The 16,495-nt window shown below is 45.1% G+C and overlaps 1 protein-coding gene across 1 annotated transcript; it reads right to left on the bottom strand.

The window, feature by feature from the left end:
- Positions 1-5,494: 5,494 nt before the first annotated feature.
- PSTK (phosphoseryl-tRNA kinase) lies at positions 5,495-15,150 on the bottom strand. Its single transcript, XM_030570413.1, is given in 7 exon segments — positions 5,495-6,910; positions 6,913-7,100; positions 7,358-7,451; positions 7,985-8,060; positions 10,374-10,572; positions 11,552-11,843; positions 14,234-15,150. Coding segments are annotated over 7 exon segments (1,215 nt in total). The 5' UTR covers positions 14,570-15,150; the 3' UTR covers positions 5,495-6,880.
- Positions 15,151-16,495: the final 1,345 nt, after the last annotated feature.

Below are 16,495 nucleotides of genomic sequence, written 5' to 3'. Positions count from 1 at the left end.
TTTTGACTCTGGTCCCAGGAGGCAACCAGAAGAATCCCACAATTCCACTGGATAATTTCCTTAGTCCCCTCTATCCCAACCATCTGCAATCCACTCTTGAAAACAGAAGCCATGTCCGCACCCCTTTGCAAATGGCAGCAGATCAGGTTAGTGTTAACACATTCTCTTTTGATCACTGATCTGCAAGCATCCTATCAGAGAGCCTCCTGGTTTTGCAGTGGGAAGCAAACAGAACATACCTTTTGCAAAGCGAGCTGCTTCCTGGTAACGTACAGGGAAGGCAGTAAAGTTTTCTCACAGTGCACGCTGGTCCTAGGGCTAGAGTGACCACAGTTTGGGGGAAAAAAGGGGGCACTAGGGACTCTGGGCTATGGTTATTTTAAATTTCGGTGTGCACACTGCTGCAGTGTGGATGCCAGAGCGTTAGGTTTGAGCATGGGTTAGAAAAGTCTTAACAGGTATAAAATACAATGTAGAGGCTCAAGCCCAGGGTTCCTTAACATGGGTCAGCTGACTTTAGTCCCACTAACCCCTGCTTACATTGTAAAGGTATCCTAAATCCCCAGAAGGTAGAACAGGAGTAATCAACTTAACCTGCAGCAAGGAAGATTTAGGTTAGACATTAACCTAATGTCTATAAAAATAACTAAGCACTGAAATAGGAGAGGTTGTGGAATCCTTGTGATTGGAGGTTTTTAAGAACAGGCTAGCCAAACACCTGTCAAGGACAGTCTACATTTAGTTGGTTCTAGTCCATTCTCCCCCGCTCTGAGGTAGATGACCTCTCAAGGTCCCTTCTAGCTCTACGTTTCTATGCAACCATAAAAAATGACATGCCAGGGACACTCCTTACACCGGATATAATTTGTTCATACGGCCTGGGAAAGATCTATTTCCCCAAATCTAACCAAACTTCCATGTTGTATCCCTTCATACTGTTACTGATGTAGAGAGATGCCAATTTCCACACCCCTCAGAGTGCTCCCCTCAGACTTTCTGCAGCCTCTTGACCTAGCACAGACTCCCAGCAGCTCTTCCTGCCTTCTTCCCCCTACCCAAAAACAGTCTCCTTGATAACTCTCTTCCAAATGCTAAAACTTGCACTTGGTAGTAATTAAATTCGTCTCACATGTTGGCTGATTTGATTGTCTTTTAAATATTCAAAACACTATTAGGCTGTGGATGCTCACAGACCACTGCTTATCATGTTGACCAATATTGTCTCAGTTTACATGTACTCCCCTCTCTGTCTAGAGCCATCTGTTGTCTCTTGTACTTGGACTTTAAACTGTATACGTCATGGATTGTCTTTTTGTTCTATTCTTGTGCAATGGCATTCTGGTCCATGATTAGGGACCATAGATTAATAAATAATAAGATGCAGATGATATTAACTAGTTCTCATAACATCCCTGTGCAACACGTGTGGGAATATTTTTATTTCCATTTTACAGGGGAAACTGAGGCCATATAGCAAGTCAGAGGTAACAGTCGATCAACACTCAAGAGAACTCAACTCCCAACCTGGTGCTTATTCCTCTAGACCACACTACCATCATATTTCAGGACTAGTGGTACCTTCTTAAAAACAAAAATGCAATGGTAGTAAACTTTAAGCAGAGGAAGCAGCTGTTCCCCCCAAATTATCTAGATCTTTATTACAGAAGCATGATATTATACAAGAAAGAAAAAGAATTATGTCAAACTCACCAGACTCCTGCTCTGAAATGCTTGTGATATCCAGTTCGCATTTGTGTGTTTGATTGCTGGCTTGATGTGCTGTTGCATATCAATACAAACAAGGAATTGGAGCATTTTTGGCTTGCATATTGTTCAAGAAGATTAATCAGAACCAAATCAAAGGCAACACCTGTGTACGGTGTCAAATAGACCAGAATTGTGTGTTTTCCCTAGGGAGCTACCTCCTGTAATTTTAGTTATGCCTTCCGTAGTTAGAATCAAAATGGTTCCCTTAGGGTTACAGCTGTTTGTCTCACCCAGATTTAAAGGACCAGTTACCAGAAGAGAATGCTGGGAAGCCTCTGGAGAGTTCAGCAATGACCAGCCAATCACAGGGGGGCCAGACTCGCCCCAGCCTTTTTGGCCAAATCAGGGCCTCAATCCAATGCCGTAGCTGGAATCAAAGGTCTGATTTCAATTTATGATTACTCCAGTCTGTTCAGTTTCAATTTGTCTGTTGCCAGTTGATCTGGAGGGTGAAATTCGGGCCTCAGTGAAATCAACAGAGTTTTGTAATAAAGCTTTGAGCAAAATTTTGTAACTAACAAACTTAAATTGAATAGAGTGGAGCCAGATGAACATAGGCTGAAATTAGACACTTGACAGCACTGTGTGGCTACACTGCAATGTAAGCCCAGGGTTAGTGGGACCTAAATCAGCTTACCCACGTAAGGGAACCCTGGGCTTAAGCATCTACATTGTTTTTTAACCCTACATGAAGACTTTGCTGACCCATGCTTGAACCTGGGGTTCTGTCATCCACCCTGCAGCATGCAGACTCTAGTCAGACTAACCATATCCCCAAATCCTTAGCACCATGCCACGCCCCAAAATATGGCCATTCTAGCCCTAGGAGCATGGTGCACCGCAGGAAAACTTTACTGCCCACCTTGCATTTGACAGGAAGTTTGAACAGCTCACCAACACAGCCTGCCAAGCAGTCATTTTGGTCTGTGCGTTCCCAGCTCCTGGGGCCAGCAATGTGAAATAAGCATCTTTTGATGAACTACTCTTGTTTGTGCTTCCACTCCTGTGTCAGGAAACTGGCAAAGCATCCACAAGGCGCTGGTGGACATTTTGGCAGCAATTTCTGTAAAGTCTCTGATGGATTTCCTAATGGAGCTGCAGGAGGAGGAGGAGGAGGCAGAAGAGAGAGGAGTACTCTGCTATTGCAGACTCACAGTGGCAGATGCTGCTCAATATAATTGGCAAAGCGACTGATCCTCCTACGTAGACTGCCACATCTGGTGCAGGGCCATAAGCAGACTGGTGGGACCAGATTGTCATGCAGACCTGGGATGACCAGCAGAGTCCAGAACTTTTGCATAAAGCAAGCCACATTTCTGGAGCTTTGTGAGAAGCTTACCCCCACCTTCTAGCATAAAACGACACCCTTGCGATAACTGTCTGGAAGCTGGTTTCCCCCAGACTGCTACAGGTCTGTTGCCAACCAGTTTTGGGTAGGAAAGTTGACTGTGTGTAAATTGGTGGTAGCAATCAGGCATGTGGTTAACCTCAGGGTGGCAGACATTACAGATATTCCGGAGGTAAATGCTGGCTTCGAGAGAATGGGGTTTCCTAACTGGGCTGGGCCCGCTGATGGGATTCATAGTTTGCCTTCCTCAAGAGCACGAGTGCATAAACCACCAAGGGTACTACTTCATTGTTATGCAGGTACTTGTGGACTACAATATGAATGTCAACGTGGGCTGTACTGGAAAAGTCCTTGATGCCCGAGTTTTTTGCTGCTCGGGAATCTACATTCAGCATCAATAGGCTGGGACACTATTCCCATCCAATGACATTGACATAAATGGTGTTACTGTCCCCACTGTTATTCTGGGGGACCCTGCATCCCCTCTTTTGCTTTGGCAAGGGAAGGTTTAACTACACTCAACAGGTGTAGAATGTGGCTGAATGTGCTTTTGGCAGACAAAATCATGTTAGACGTGTCTACAGACCCATTTGGATGCCAGTGTCATCAATGCGCTCTGCATTACTGTGGCTTGCTGCACTCTTCATAACCTTTGTGAAGCCAGAGGTGAGCCATTCCCCCTGCATGGACCTCTGAGAATAGCCTTGTTAATCGCAGTTACAGACGTGCAAAGACAATGGTAAGTTTAAAATTATAACCTTTTTTCTATTTTATAATAACTTCATAAGTAATTGCCATATGGGGGGAGGTGGAGAATGGGTGTGTTTAGCATCCTTGCTGCAAAAGGCTTTTTCTGTCATTTCAGGCCTTTCACATTTTGGAAGACAACTGTTCTTGGCAAAGGAAGATTTTATTCCAGGCTGCTGGAGGAAAGCCTGCAGTGTATACAGCTGAAGTATTCAAACATACAGTAACTGAACAGCACATTTGTGAGTGGAATGGACTAGTCAGCTACACAGGGGGGCTTGGAAAATATGCTCTTCCCTACAATGTGACTATCTGGAGTTCCTGCTTCAGGAAAAGTTTGCAGCTGTGAGTTACCAGGATTGGGTCAGAATCCCTGAGGGAATTAACATGATGCTGCATCAGCTCACACATGGCTTATCTTGTTTTGCTGCATCAAACACGCTAACATCTATGGCTTTCCTCCACCCGCACCCAGCTTAGTTCAGGGAAAAAACTGACACCCCATTCATACTTTGGGGACATAATTCAGACTGCATGGAGTACCGTTAATTGAAATGGACTAGATTTGGAGATAGAATACTGTTTCCCAAACACATGCACACTCAGTCCACTGTTTACAAGACACTCCATAGACCCAGGAGAAGTGATCACAGAGTGGCAAATTTATTATTATTGAAAGGAAAACAAGAATGACCCTAGCAAACTGTGACTTTACAGTTAAAATAATCTTTACAGCTGTCTATGAATGTCTGAAATTCCAAGTCACCATTTTGAACTCAGTGTTGAAGGGGAGGGGTAGGAAAAGGGGGAACGCCAAGGGGCTGGGATACAATCCATCATTAGAGGTCACATGCTGGTAGCTGGGGCTTATAATTTTTGCATTGCTATTCAGAGCAGAAATCCCTCCCACGACTTTAATAATAAACTGTAAATTTGAGTCAGACACTTACCAGGCTCTGGGGCAGCCTCGGTCTCCACTGGCTTTGCTGAAGACTCGGCAGCAGGCTGTTCCAGGGGTGGGGAAATCAAACAGCTCTTCTGAATAGGGACCAAGAATTTGCTGTTGATCGTGATCCACAGCCTGCTCTGACTGGTTTCAATAAAAGTCACCTTATGCTTCTCACTGGGATCCTGCTGCTGGTTCCCATCAGTCCTCATGTCAACAGGGCACCATTCCAGCTGACCAGGTGGTCATGAAGCACAGTTGGCTCCATGCTGGGCGCAGTGCCTAGTATCCAGTAAAAGTCATCATAAAATGAGCTTGCTGTTGGCCCACTGGTGAGTTGCCCAAGGTGCGGTTCTTAACCCTGGTCTTCCGGTACGTTCTCTTCAGCCTCTTAATACACTGCCCTGCACTGATCACTGTCTTGTAAAGCTGCCAGCTTTTTAGCTATTTGCTGGTACAGGTGGTCATTTCTGACACTTTTGCTGAAGTCACCTCCCAGGAGAGTGCTCTAACCACTCGGGTGGGTCAATCTCTCCTGTTGAAGATCTTCCATTTTGTATAGATAATTATTTGGGGAACCAGAAAAAGACACAGACTCTGTAGCCTGGTAGTAGGCTGACCAGATACCAAGTGTGAAAAATTGGGACGGGGGTGGGGGGTAATAGGAGCCCATATAAAAAAAAGCCCCAAATATCGGGACTGTCCCTATAAAATTGGGACATCTGATCACCCTACCTGGTAGTTAGGGCATTTACCTGGGATGTAGAAAAATCAGGTTCAAATTCCTGCTCCAAAAGCATAAGGATTAGAACTAAAAGTCTCCCAGCTGCCAGTTGTGTGCTCTAACTGCAGCCGAAGTTTTTTTTTCCTATTACTGTTCTAATACAAGTGGATAAGCAGCATAGTGCTAGAGAAAACTTATACTAGCATAAGCAGCAGGAAAACTTTTAGTTACAGAACCTGAATCTTGCTGGGCTTAGTATTAAACATTTTATTGCCTTTATTATCAGTTACCTAAAGTAGCCCAATACTGTCTGTTTTTCAGGGAGCGAGAGAATACCATTTTTGTCTCCACACAGTGCAAATGTCAAGTCTAGAAGATGCATTGCTGCAGGTTTGATTTGATCTCTGTTGCCAAATATTGCAGAGTAGATCATGCAAATGTGATACACATTAACTGTGTGTTGCTTAGAAAGAAACAACCAGCAGGTGCAATCAGTTCTCCACATTACTATACAAACAGCAGCTGTGGAAGAGAAAAGTCAAAGGATACAACAAAGATACCCTAATACAATCTCTTTATTAATATTACCTAGCACTTTACATATTAAATAGCCTCACGCAGACATTAACCAGTTAATGTAATACTGTTTGTACTGACTAATAAATAAGACAATTTATAATTTCTTACAGATTCTATGATTCACTCTATTGTTATGCAGGATGACAACATGTGATTCCCTGACTGTCCCAATAGGAATGATGACTTTATTAATGTAGGAGGAGGTTAATTACTGAGAGCAAACAACATTTGAGACCAGAGCTTTTCTACTTATGTACATCATTGTTGCCTAGCTATAAATACTTTGGAAGAACAAAGGATTGGGAGGAAGATTTGAGAATTCTTTGCTTCTATTATTTGTTCTATGGGAAAAGGGAAAATGACATTGGAAAAAAAAAGGAAAACTGGGGAATCTGAGATCGGAAAGGAACAGAGAGATGGATACATGGGAAATCTAAGAAATACAGAAGCAAGGACGAAGAACATTATGGATGGAGGAGCCAGAGAAGGAGTTCAAAGATTTGCACCAAAGATGTTTTACGAGACACCGATTAGGGTGACTACAGCTCCAAAATCTCTTTAATCTTCAAACCTCATTTCTTCCTATTGTCGGCCTGGTCTTAAAAATGAAACACCTGAGTTGTTTTTTTTTGTTTGTCTGTTTGATAGCATTGTGACAGAAATGAAATTATAAATTAACATTAACCTCCATACATGGCAGCTGTGGCTTCCTCAGATATCTTTAGCCATCCTGCTGAATAAGTTATCACATTTTTGGCATTCCTTGCACTCAAAACACAGTGTGCTCATTTAAAAAAAAACAACCTTCTTCACTACATTGTCTGTTGCTTGTTGGAATGAAGTAATGACATTTGTAATAAATTCACTGCTTGGCAGACAAAACTGATTTTTTTGATGATTCTCTTGTCGTAAATCTTCCAAGAACTCTGCTTTAAGCTTATTAAGTTCTTCTGCCAGAATCTTCATCTCATTTGGAAGTACATTTTTATCTAAAAGAAAAGAAAACTATAGTTTTATCTTCAGATGTCTGCTAAATTTCAAAGACCTAGGGCCAGATCCTGCAAACACTTAACTTCAGTGCGATCCCTCATGAGAGTAAAGTTTCACATGAGTTTTACTTGCAGGATCCTAGGGTCTAATCTTATACAATTTCAGTGTACGAGTATTTCACAGTTTCAGCCTTATGTTAGTCACCAGTTGAGCTATATACTCCTGGAGAATAACTATTAGAATGTGACATTCATACCTCTCACATCCTTCATTGTTTGAGAGACAATTCGTCTGAAAGCCTGATCAGCTTGGTGGAGAATACTAGCTGCACAAATGGCTCTGTCTGTTTCCTATCCAAGACCAAAAGAAAGTTCTATTTAAGAGTAGAAATGCATTCAAAAATGTAAGTATAACGATTTTGAAGTATTCATTATTCAGAGGCAGACTACAGCATTTAGCCACAGCTTTGTGTTGGGAGCAGCATGGAGTTGCCCCATGGCATTACCTCATGGAGTGTCTCCGTTGTATGGGGGAAAGCAATCTGTACCACCCCTTTTTTGGGTGGCAGCAGACAATTTCCCTCCCAATGCAGTCAGTCAGTTCTGGGAGGCATTATCTTAATTACTGTGAACATATTCAAAGCTTGCTAGAATACACTCCAGATGACTTAATTAAGAATTTGTAGCACAGTCACTATTTTTCATAAAAAAAAGAACTCATTACGTACATAGTCTTTTTTCCTCTGGGCTTTTGCAAGCAAGAACCGTGGAAGGAATTTCTCATTTTCAGACATTAAGGTGAACAGAGCACAACTAGAAAGGCACAATTAATTATTTCAATATAGTCTACAGAAGGGCATTTGTTTAAAGACAATTAGTACTACCTTTTGTTCGGTATTTTCCTCAGTTTGTTTCACTGGATTTTCCAAAGCAGTAACCAACAAATTAATCACCTGAAAACTAAAAAACAATGTTACTCTTATTTTGTAAAATCAACATACAATATAATGGTACAAACCTCTCCCCCCCCAAACAGCTGATTCTCAGTTAAGGTTGCAAAGTAAATAATAGAAACCTTATGCAAGGTAAGAGGACAAGAAGAACATTACAACAACAAATACACAATACACATTATGGAAACTATCACAACTATCACTTAAAGTAAATTACATAAATATACTATTACTCTCACAGTTCCAAAATTCAGTTAATGACAGTACTGACAACTGAAAACTCACCATACTCATTCCTAACAACAGTCTTAACTCTGGTCAAAAATACTCAAACTTTTTCAAAATACACACAATGAATTAAATCATTTGCAAGGGTAAAGACGTTTTCACATATTAAACTGTATAAATCAGGTTTTGATATTTAAAGTTGTATGTCAGCTTTTGACATTTTATTTGATAAGTTTTCTGAAATAAATAATTTATGATTAGTTGAGATATCTTTGTTCTTTACATCTATGTAAATGATCCTATACAAGAGATCATATTTAAACCTATATGTATTTAAAGTTTCAAGTGTTTAACTTTATTTGACTTCAGTGAAACTTCTCACATGGATAAATTTATTCACATGCATAAGTGTTGGCAAGGTCAGCCACAAATCTGTACCATAATTAGGGTCCTACCAAATTCACGGCCATGAAAAATGCGTCACGGACCATGAAATCTGGTCTCCCCACCATGAAATCTGGTCTTTTGTGTGCTTTTATCCTACACGATACAGATTTCACAGGGGAGACCTGCATTTCTCAAATTGGACGTCCTGACCCAATAGGGAGTTGCAGGGAGGTCACAGGGCCGCAGTATTGCCACCCTTACTTCTGCACTGCCTTGAGCTGGGCAGCTGGAGAGTGGCAGCTGTTGGCTGGGTGCCCAGCTCTGAAGGCAGTGCCCCGCCAGCAGCAGCACAGAAGTAAGGGTGGCCATGGGCAGCCGGTCACCCAGCCATTGGGGGTGGCTAGCCCTCAGCCCCTCCCCTTGTGCCTGAGCCTCCTGTCCTCCCCCTTCTTACCGGTCCCCTCCCGAGCAGGTGCCCAGAACACCCCCACCATGGCCCCCGGCATCCGTGCCCCGGATGGCGCAGCTGCAGTGCCCCCAGCTCCAGGCACCTAGGTGGGTAGGGTGGCCCCAGCGCCAGCTGCCCCGAGTCCCTGCGGGAAGTAGGCAGGCCAGCCCCAGCAAGCCAAGGCCAAGGCAGAGTGCAGGGAGGAAATCTGGAGGCAGAGCAACACCAGGCTGTTTTGGGAGGTACAGCCTCCCCCTGCCTATGATACCCGCCGCCCATGTGGGTGGCAATACCCTACCATGCCACGCTTACTTCTGTGCTGGAAGTAGCTTTTCCTTCAGAGTTGGGGTCCCAGCCAGCAACTGCCACTCCCCAGCTGCCCGTCTCTGAAGGCAGCCCCTCCAGCAGCAGCAGTGCAGAAGTAAAGGTAGCAGTACCGCAATCCCCCCTTCTATAACATTGCGACCCTCTCGAAACTCCTTTTTGGGTCAGGATCCCTACAATTACAACACCATGACATTTCAGATTTAAATAGCTGAAATCATGAAATTTATGATTTTTTAAATCCTAAGACCGTGAAATTGACCAAAATGGACTGTGAAGTTGGTAGGGCTCTAACCATAATAAGAAGTTATGTAATTTTGGTTATGATGATCATTGCTTCTCATCCCCAATAAAGAGACTCAAACCCTGTTTAAACTGAAAATCTCAACCTGACCTCAACTATGGAGTCATCAATGTCTTCCCAGATCATTGTGGAAAAAAAATATCTTAAAGAATTGTGATTTGGGAAAATTAATAAGAATCAATGAACATAAATAATTTTGTAAGGATACCTTCTTATTCCTTTCACTTTTGTTTGTAACACTATCCTCACTGTAGAACTCTGCAGAGAACTACAATTGTTTTTAAAATATTAACATCTAGCTGTGCTCTTAATAAAGGTGTGTTAACATCTTCATTAGAAAGCTGTTTTCCCAAGAATACAAACAAAAACTTGGTTTAAGAAGACTGTGCAGAAGCATTTTTTGCATACATGTGCAGAACCTTATTAAAAATAGGCTCTAGCATCCTCCTAAGTCTGCTGCAGAAATTGGCTCAGGCTCTCAAGTTTTAAAATATTTTCTGTGTTCAATATGCATTTATATCAATTCCCTGGTTTCCAGAAATAGCTCTAGAGTGTGTACAACATACTGCACATATTCCGTCTCCATGAAAGCAAAGTATATAAAGGAGAACTTTAATATAACAACATACTTATCTTCTGAAGTGCATTCAACACTTTTCAGAATTAGGCTATTTTGTTCCCATGTGTTTTTCTCAGGATTTGGTACTTCTGTTTTTCTTGCCATTAGACATATGGTCTCATCAGGTAACGGCTGACTTCTCAGACAATTCCTCTGTAAGCAGGACTCAAGTGGACAGTCTAAAAATAACTGGCAGAAGCCCAATGAATCTAAAAGAATTTCACAAAATGTTTGCTTTGAAGAAAATAGTAATTTTAAACTGCTAAACTAATACTTTCTGAAAACTATGTGTGTGAGAAATAGAGAAATTTTACATAAACTAGACTCACTCACTCACAAGTTGCCTGTAATGCAGTCAGAGAAGCTATCATATATACTCATTCATAAACCGAATAGTTTTGGTAAAAAAGTGACTGGAGGTCAGCTTATAAACGGATCTACACCAAAATTTGATGATTTTAAACTCTATGGAATCATTGAATTGAATATCTAATACATTGTTGTTTTGTTAACAGCAAATGTCAGGGCTAGCAAAACTAATGCTGTTTAAACCTATTGATTTAAAACAAAAAAAGTAGTAAAATAAAAAATACAAATTAATGTTTTATAAAACCGGGGGGAAAGAATTTTCAGCACAGTACAGAAATTTAAAGCATTCCTTTCCTGTACCTGGAGCATCTGCAGGCATGGAATCCCTCAGCTCCCTGTGGCCAGGGTTCGCCATTCCCAGCCAATGGGAGCTGCAGGAATGGCAAGCCACTTCCTGCAGCTCCCATTGGCTGGGAACAGCAAACCGCAGACACTGGGAACTGAGGAGCTCTCTGCCTGTGAACGTTCCAGGTAAACAAAACATCTAAGCCCACTAAAGGCTTACCCTAACGGACGAGGAGTCAAAGTTTGCCAACTCCTAAAATATAGGGTTGGCTTATGAAAGGATCATACAGTTTTTGCTATTTTTACCTAACCATCTTGGGGTGGGGGGTTGGCTTATAAACGAATGGGCTAATGAACGAGTATATACAGTAGTTAGAGCCTGGGCTTTATTTTTAAATATTTTAGCCATTTAGAATGTATTTAACAATTAAAGAACTTCCAAAACAGACTAAGCAGCTAAAGTTAACTGAATCTGCAGAATAATTATTTTGCTATAAAACATGAAATTGATGCATGTAAAGGGAAAAAAATTACATTTGCGAGCTAGCTGGTATACTTCATATCTCATGCTTTGATAATAAAAGTTGTCATCCAAAACAAAATACAATGGTCTGGAAGTGATTGTATTTATTAAGTAATGACAAGATTTGGCATCATGTATTTCTGAAGAGATTAATCCTTGTTCTTTGAAACAGGAAACAAAACTTTTCCATGTTGCTTCAGTTCTGTTTGTTGGAGCACACAAATGATCTCCATTAATAAGAGCCTGTAAGAAGTGTTCAAGGTACACTAACAGTTCATGTCGGTACAATTTCCAGCGAGACAGCTATGAAAAAAAAACAAAATATTTCACATTTAATATTAATGTTTAATTTAACAAATACTAACTCCCTCCCCCTATGCTTCCCATGTTCCTTCCTGTTCTTCCTTATGACTGTTCTTGTGACTCCTTTTTTCTTCAGCTTTCCACTTTCTTTCATGCTGCCTACGACCCACACCATAGCCTTCCAATTCCATATAAGCCTAGCTAACTTTCCTCCCTCATGCCCACCTTTGTGGCAAAGGCCCTGATTCAGCACAGCACTTGAGCACGTGTTTAGCATCAGGCATATGCTAACGTGTGTTTTCTTAATAATGATTTAAGCATGTGCTTAACTGTTCTGCTAAATCAGTGCCCAAAGGTTGATCACCTCACACATTTTCATGTCTTTGTGCTTGAACTGTATGCAGTGTCAGGTATTATGTCTATTTCAGTTTGGATACAAGCTCTTCAGCCAGGTAACTTGGGACCATATCTACTTGTATGGCAACATTCTCATGTACTTAAAGGAAGGAGACCTCTTGTTGCTGTCTTTAATTCACTCATATTTAGATATGGCAGTAGATTTAACACTGGCTCATACCTCAATATTTAGACCCGGGAGTGAAGTTAGGCTAGAATTTTGACACTACCTCTGTCTTTGCTCTTGTGTTTAGGAAATAAACATTTGGCTAAAATGAGAGCTGCTGGGCAGGGACAATTGTGGTACCTCTGTGACTAAAGTATTTGATTATTGCTCCCTCCCATAGCAGTTGGGGTACGGACGTACTCTGCAGAGAAATGCAGAAAGAGAGGCAAAACAGAATGGAAATGCAAGAAATGGGTCAGAAGGGAAGAGCTGAAGGAGGAGACGGTAACAGGCTGTTGCCTGTCCTGAGTGCTCACAATGTCCTTTGATTTTAATATAAATTGCATATGCTTAGCCTCTTTCAAGATTTGGCCTTGCTGGGGGAGAGTAGCACCACTTTTTAAAGCTCTGCCCTTGGGTCACATTCCCCCTCAGCTGTGAGAGGGCTCTGTGGTCAGCACAGGACGGGAACAGAAACAATGGCCTGGTGTGTGTGTTACCCATGTTGAGCTATCAGAGATACCAGAGGTATCAGGAAGAGCACGTGGCCCTCTGAGGAAGAAGAAGGGAAGTGCCCACAATGTGACACTTGTAGGTTGAAAATAAAACTGCCTTAAGCACTACAGAAGCAGTGCCTGGGATACAGTCTGCATTGGCTGAGAGGGAGGCAGCCTTGCCTTCAGCACTGGGGAGGGGCAGTGACAGGGATACAGCTGCCAAGGGAGGGAGGAGAGGGGACAGCCCTGCCCTCAGCACTGGGGAGGGGCAGTGACAGGGATACAGCTGCCATGGGGGGAGGAGATAGCCCTGCCCTCAGCACTGGGGAGAGGTACTGACAGGGATACAGCTGCCATGGGGGGAAGGGGATAGCCCTGCTCTCAGCACTGAGAAGGGGCAGTGACAGGGATACAGCTGCCAAGGGAGGGAGAGGGGAGGGGACAGCCCTGCCTTCAGCACTGGGGAGGGGCAGTGACAGGGATACAGCTGCCATGGGGGGGGGGGGACAGCCCTGCCGTCAGCACTGGGGAGGGGCGGTGACAGGGATACAGCTGCCATGGAGGGAAGGGACAGGCCTGCCCTCAGCACTGGGGAGGGGCAGTGCCCGGGATACAGCTGCCATGGAGGGAGGGGACAGCCCTGCCCTCAGCACTGGGGAGGGGCAGTGCCCAGGATACAGCTGCCATAGGGGGAGGGGACAGCCCTGCCCTCAGCATGGGGTAGGGCCAGGGCCGGTGCAAGGATGTTTTGAGCCCTAGGCGAAACTTCCACCTTGCACCCCCCACGCACCTGCCCTGAGGCGCCCCCCCCGCCACAGCAATTCCCCCTCCCACCCTGAGGCACCCCCCTCCCTGCCCCAGCTCACCCCTGCCCTGACTCCTCCCCGAGCACGCTGTGGCCGCTTCCCTTCTCTCACCTCCCAAGCTTGCAGCAGGGGTGATCTGGGGTGGGGAGTTCCCCTGCGTGCCCCCCCCTAACTTGCTGCAGGCGGCCCTCCCCACGCTCCCCTGCCCCAAATCCCTCCTTAAATGCTGGCAGCGACTGGGGCGGGCAAGGATCTGGCCGTCGAGGTTGCTGCAGAAGAAAATGGCACCCCCCCCCCCCCGAAATGGCAGTGCCCTGGGCGATCGCCTAGGTCGCCTAAAGAGTTGCACCGGCGCTGGGTGGGGAGCTGTGACAGGGATACAGCTGCCACGGGCGGAGCAAAGGGAGCGCACACCCAGCCCGAAGAGCGGGGGGCGGTCAGTTTCCCGCTGTCGGTGCAGCTGGCCAATAAAGCGGCGGGTGTCTATCTATGCTAACCAATAGGAAGCGGAAAATCTGTACTGACCAATGGCTGTTGTGCTACGAGCCCCGCTTCTGTCCCTGGTTGGCTGAAGGCCTCCTGCGGAATGAGGTCATCGTAGGTCAGTAGGGCACAGTCCCAGCCAAGGCCCTCGCGCCGCCGTAGGATGTGGTGCAGTGCGCGCGCCAGCGTGGATTTACCTGCCGCCGGCAGCCCGCACATGACGCACACGCCCAGCCGCCGGAACCCGGCAGTTTCCATCGTGTCGGGAGGCGAAGACTCGGAGGAGCGCGGCTCCGGGCACCCGCGTACAGCAGACATGGCGCCCCTTGCGCGTGCCGTTGTCAGCGCCTGGCGCTCCGCCTTTTGAAAAACACGCATGTGCGCTCGCAACCCTCTTGCCTAGATGCGCGTGCGCAGTGTTGTCAGTTTCGTGTCCCGTGTGCGGAGGCCGGGCCCATCGTTATTCCCGTGTAGACGCTCCGGAGGCTGCTGCGCCCTGTGCGCGGGCAGGCGCTGGGACTGTGCGGGGTTCTCCGACTGGGCCCCGTTCATAGCCGCGAGGGAAGAACGGCGGTGAAACGCCCCCGCCTGAGGGGGAGCCCGGGGGTATCGTTCCCTTCTGCCCGGCGCGGGAGGGGTGGGCCAGCCTCGCATTGTGGGTTGCCCCGTCTCCCAGCACTGGCTGCTGTTGGATTTTTCATCCGTATGATGCCCTACTTTCACAGCTCACAGTGCTTTGGGGCTTGGCTACACTTGTCTGTTGGCACACGTTAAAGCAGCCCTGGGTGCCCTAGGTCACTATCCATCCACACTGGCAAGGCACACAGAGCACGCTGATTCCAGGGTTAAACCGCTCCTGGCACTCCACTTCAGTAAGAAGATTAATGCTTGGTGCACATTGGCTGAAACGCCCAGGTGTCAGTGTGAATTAAGGGGTTGCATTACTCTGATCAGCCTCCAGAAATGTCCCATAATCCCCTTAAATCAAGAGGCCACTCTCATCATTGTTTTGGAATCTCTGCAGGCATGCTGATATGCCCTTTGAAAGCTATGTTTTTGACAGCTGGCTGCTTATATGCTCTGAGACAAAGCAACCATTACAGTGGAATGCTGTGTGAGAGAGAGGTGGGGGGACTAGGGGGTTTGTTGCTGTCTGAACTTACAAGACAGAATGCTGACATGCTCTCAGCCCCCCAAAAAGCCCACTCTCTCTCCCCCCACATACAACACACTCCCTGTCATGCTCCACCCCACTCCCCTCATTTGAAAAGCACGTTGCAGCCACTTGCATGCTAGGATAGCTACCACAATGCACTGCTCTCTGTGGCTGTTCCAAGAGCTGCTAATGTGGCCGTGCCAGTGCTCTTGCAGCTATCAGCGTGCACAGATTGCAGCGCTTTCCCTACTGCGCTCTACGAATGCTGGTTTAACTCAAAGCGCTCTACATCTGCAAGTGTAGCCATGCCCTTAGAAATACTAATTCTCAGAACACCCTGGTGAAACTGTTATGATAAGCCAAAGGGGGTTGAAACCAAGTACTGAGAGAGCCACATTGCAGATTAACCTTTGTAGTCTCCCTGAAGTGACTGAGGCTACTTATTGGACTGAGAGCGGGTTTTGCCTTACCTGACATGGATCCCGACCTGCAAGCTTAGCTGTGTTGATGGAGAGCTGCACAGATATGGAGTGCCACCTGTGTAGGTGAAACTGTGTGGAGATAGGGGACTGTGTTAGTCAGGTCAGCTTGCAGGATCTGGGCCCTTGGTTAAGACCCCAAAATGTCTGCAGAGCCAAAATTAAAACTGACCAGACCTGATTCGCCCTCCTGTGCTTAGTCCAATTGACTCACTATGCAGCCTCTACAGATGCATATAATGTTACTATGTCTACAAAATACCAAGCACAATATTTTCACTGATGGTATTTTTGTAAGCAGTGAAATGATTGTCCATATGTTTTTAAAACTTGAGATCTAGTCAGTCTCCAAAAAAATGAGTTAAATGTCTTCAGGTGTTCTCTAGTTTACATTATAACTTGACTGAGGTTAACATAAGAATGGCCATATTGGGTCGGACCAAAGATTCATTCAGCCCAGCATCCTGTCTTCTGACAATGGCCAATGCCAGGTGCCCCAGAGGGAATGAACAGAACAGGTAATCATCAAGAGATCCATTCCCAGTTTCTGGCAAACAGAGCTAGGGATACCATCCCTGCCCATCCTGGCCAATAGCCATTGATGGATCGATCCTCCACGAATTTATCTACTTCTTTTTTGAACCCTGTTATAACCATGGCCTTCACAAC

The sequence above is a fragment of the Gopherus evgoodei genome, chromosome 7 (assembly GCF_007399415.2).
Source record: "Gopherus evgoodei ecotype Sinaloan lineage chromosome 7, rGopEvg1_v1.p, whole genome shotgun sequence".
Classification (NCBI taxonomy): domain Eukaryota; kingdom Metazoa; phylum Chordata; order Testudines; family Testudinidae; genus Gopherus; species Gopherus evgoodei.
The sequence above is the reverse complement of the archived record's forward strand: the minus strand, read 5'-3'. Positions and strand labels throughout refer to the sequence as shown.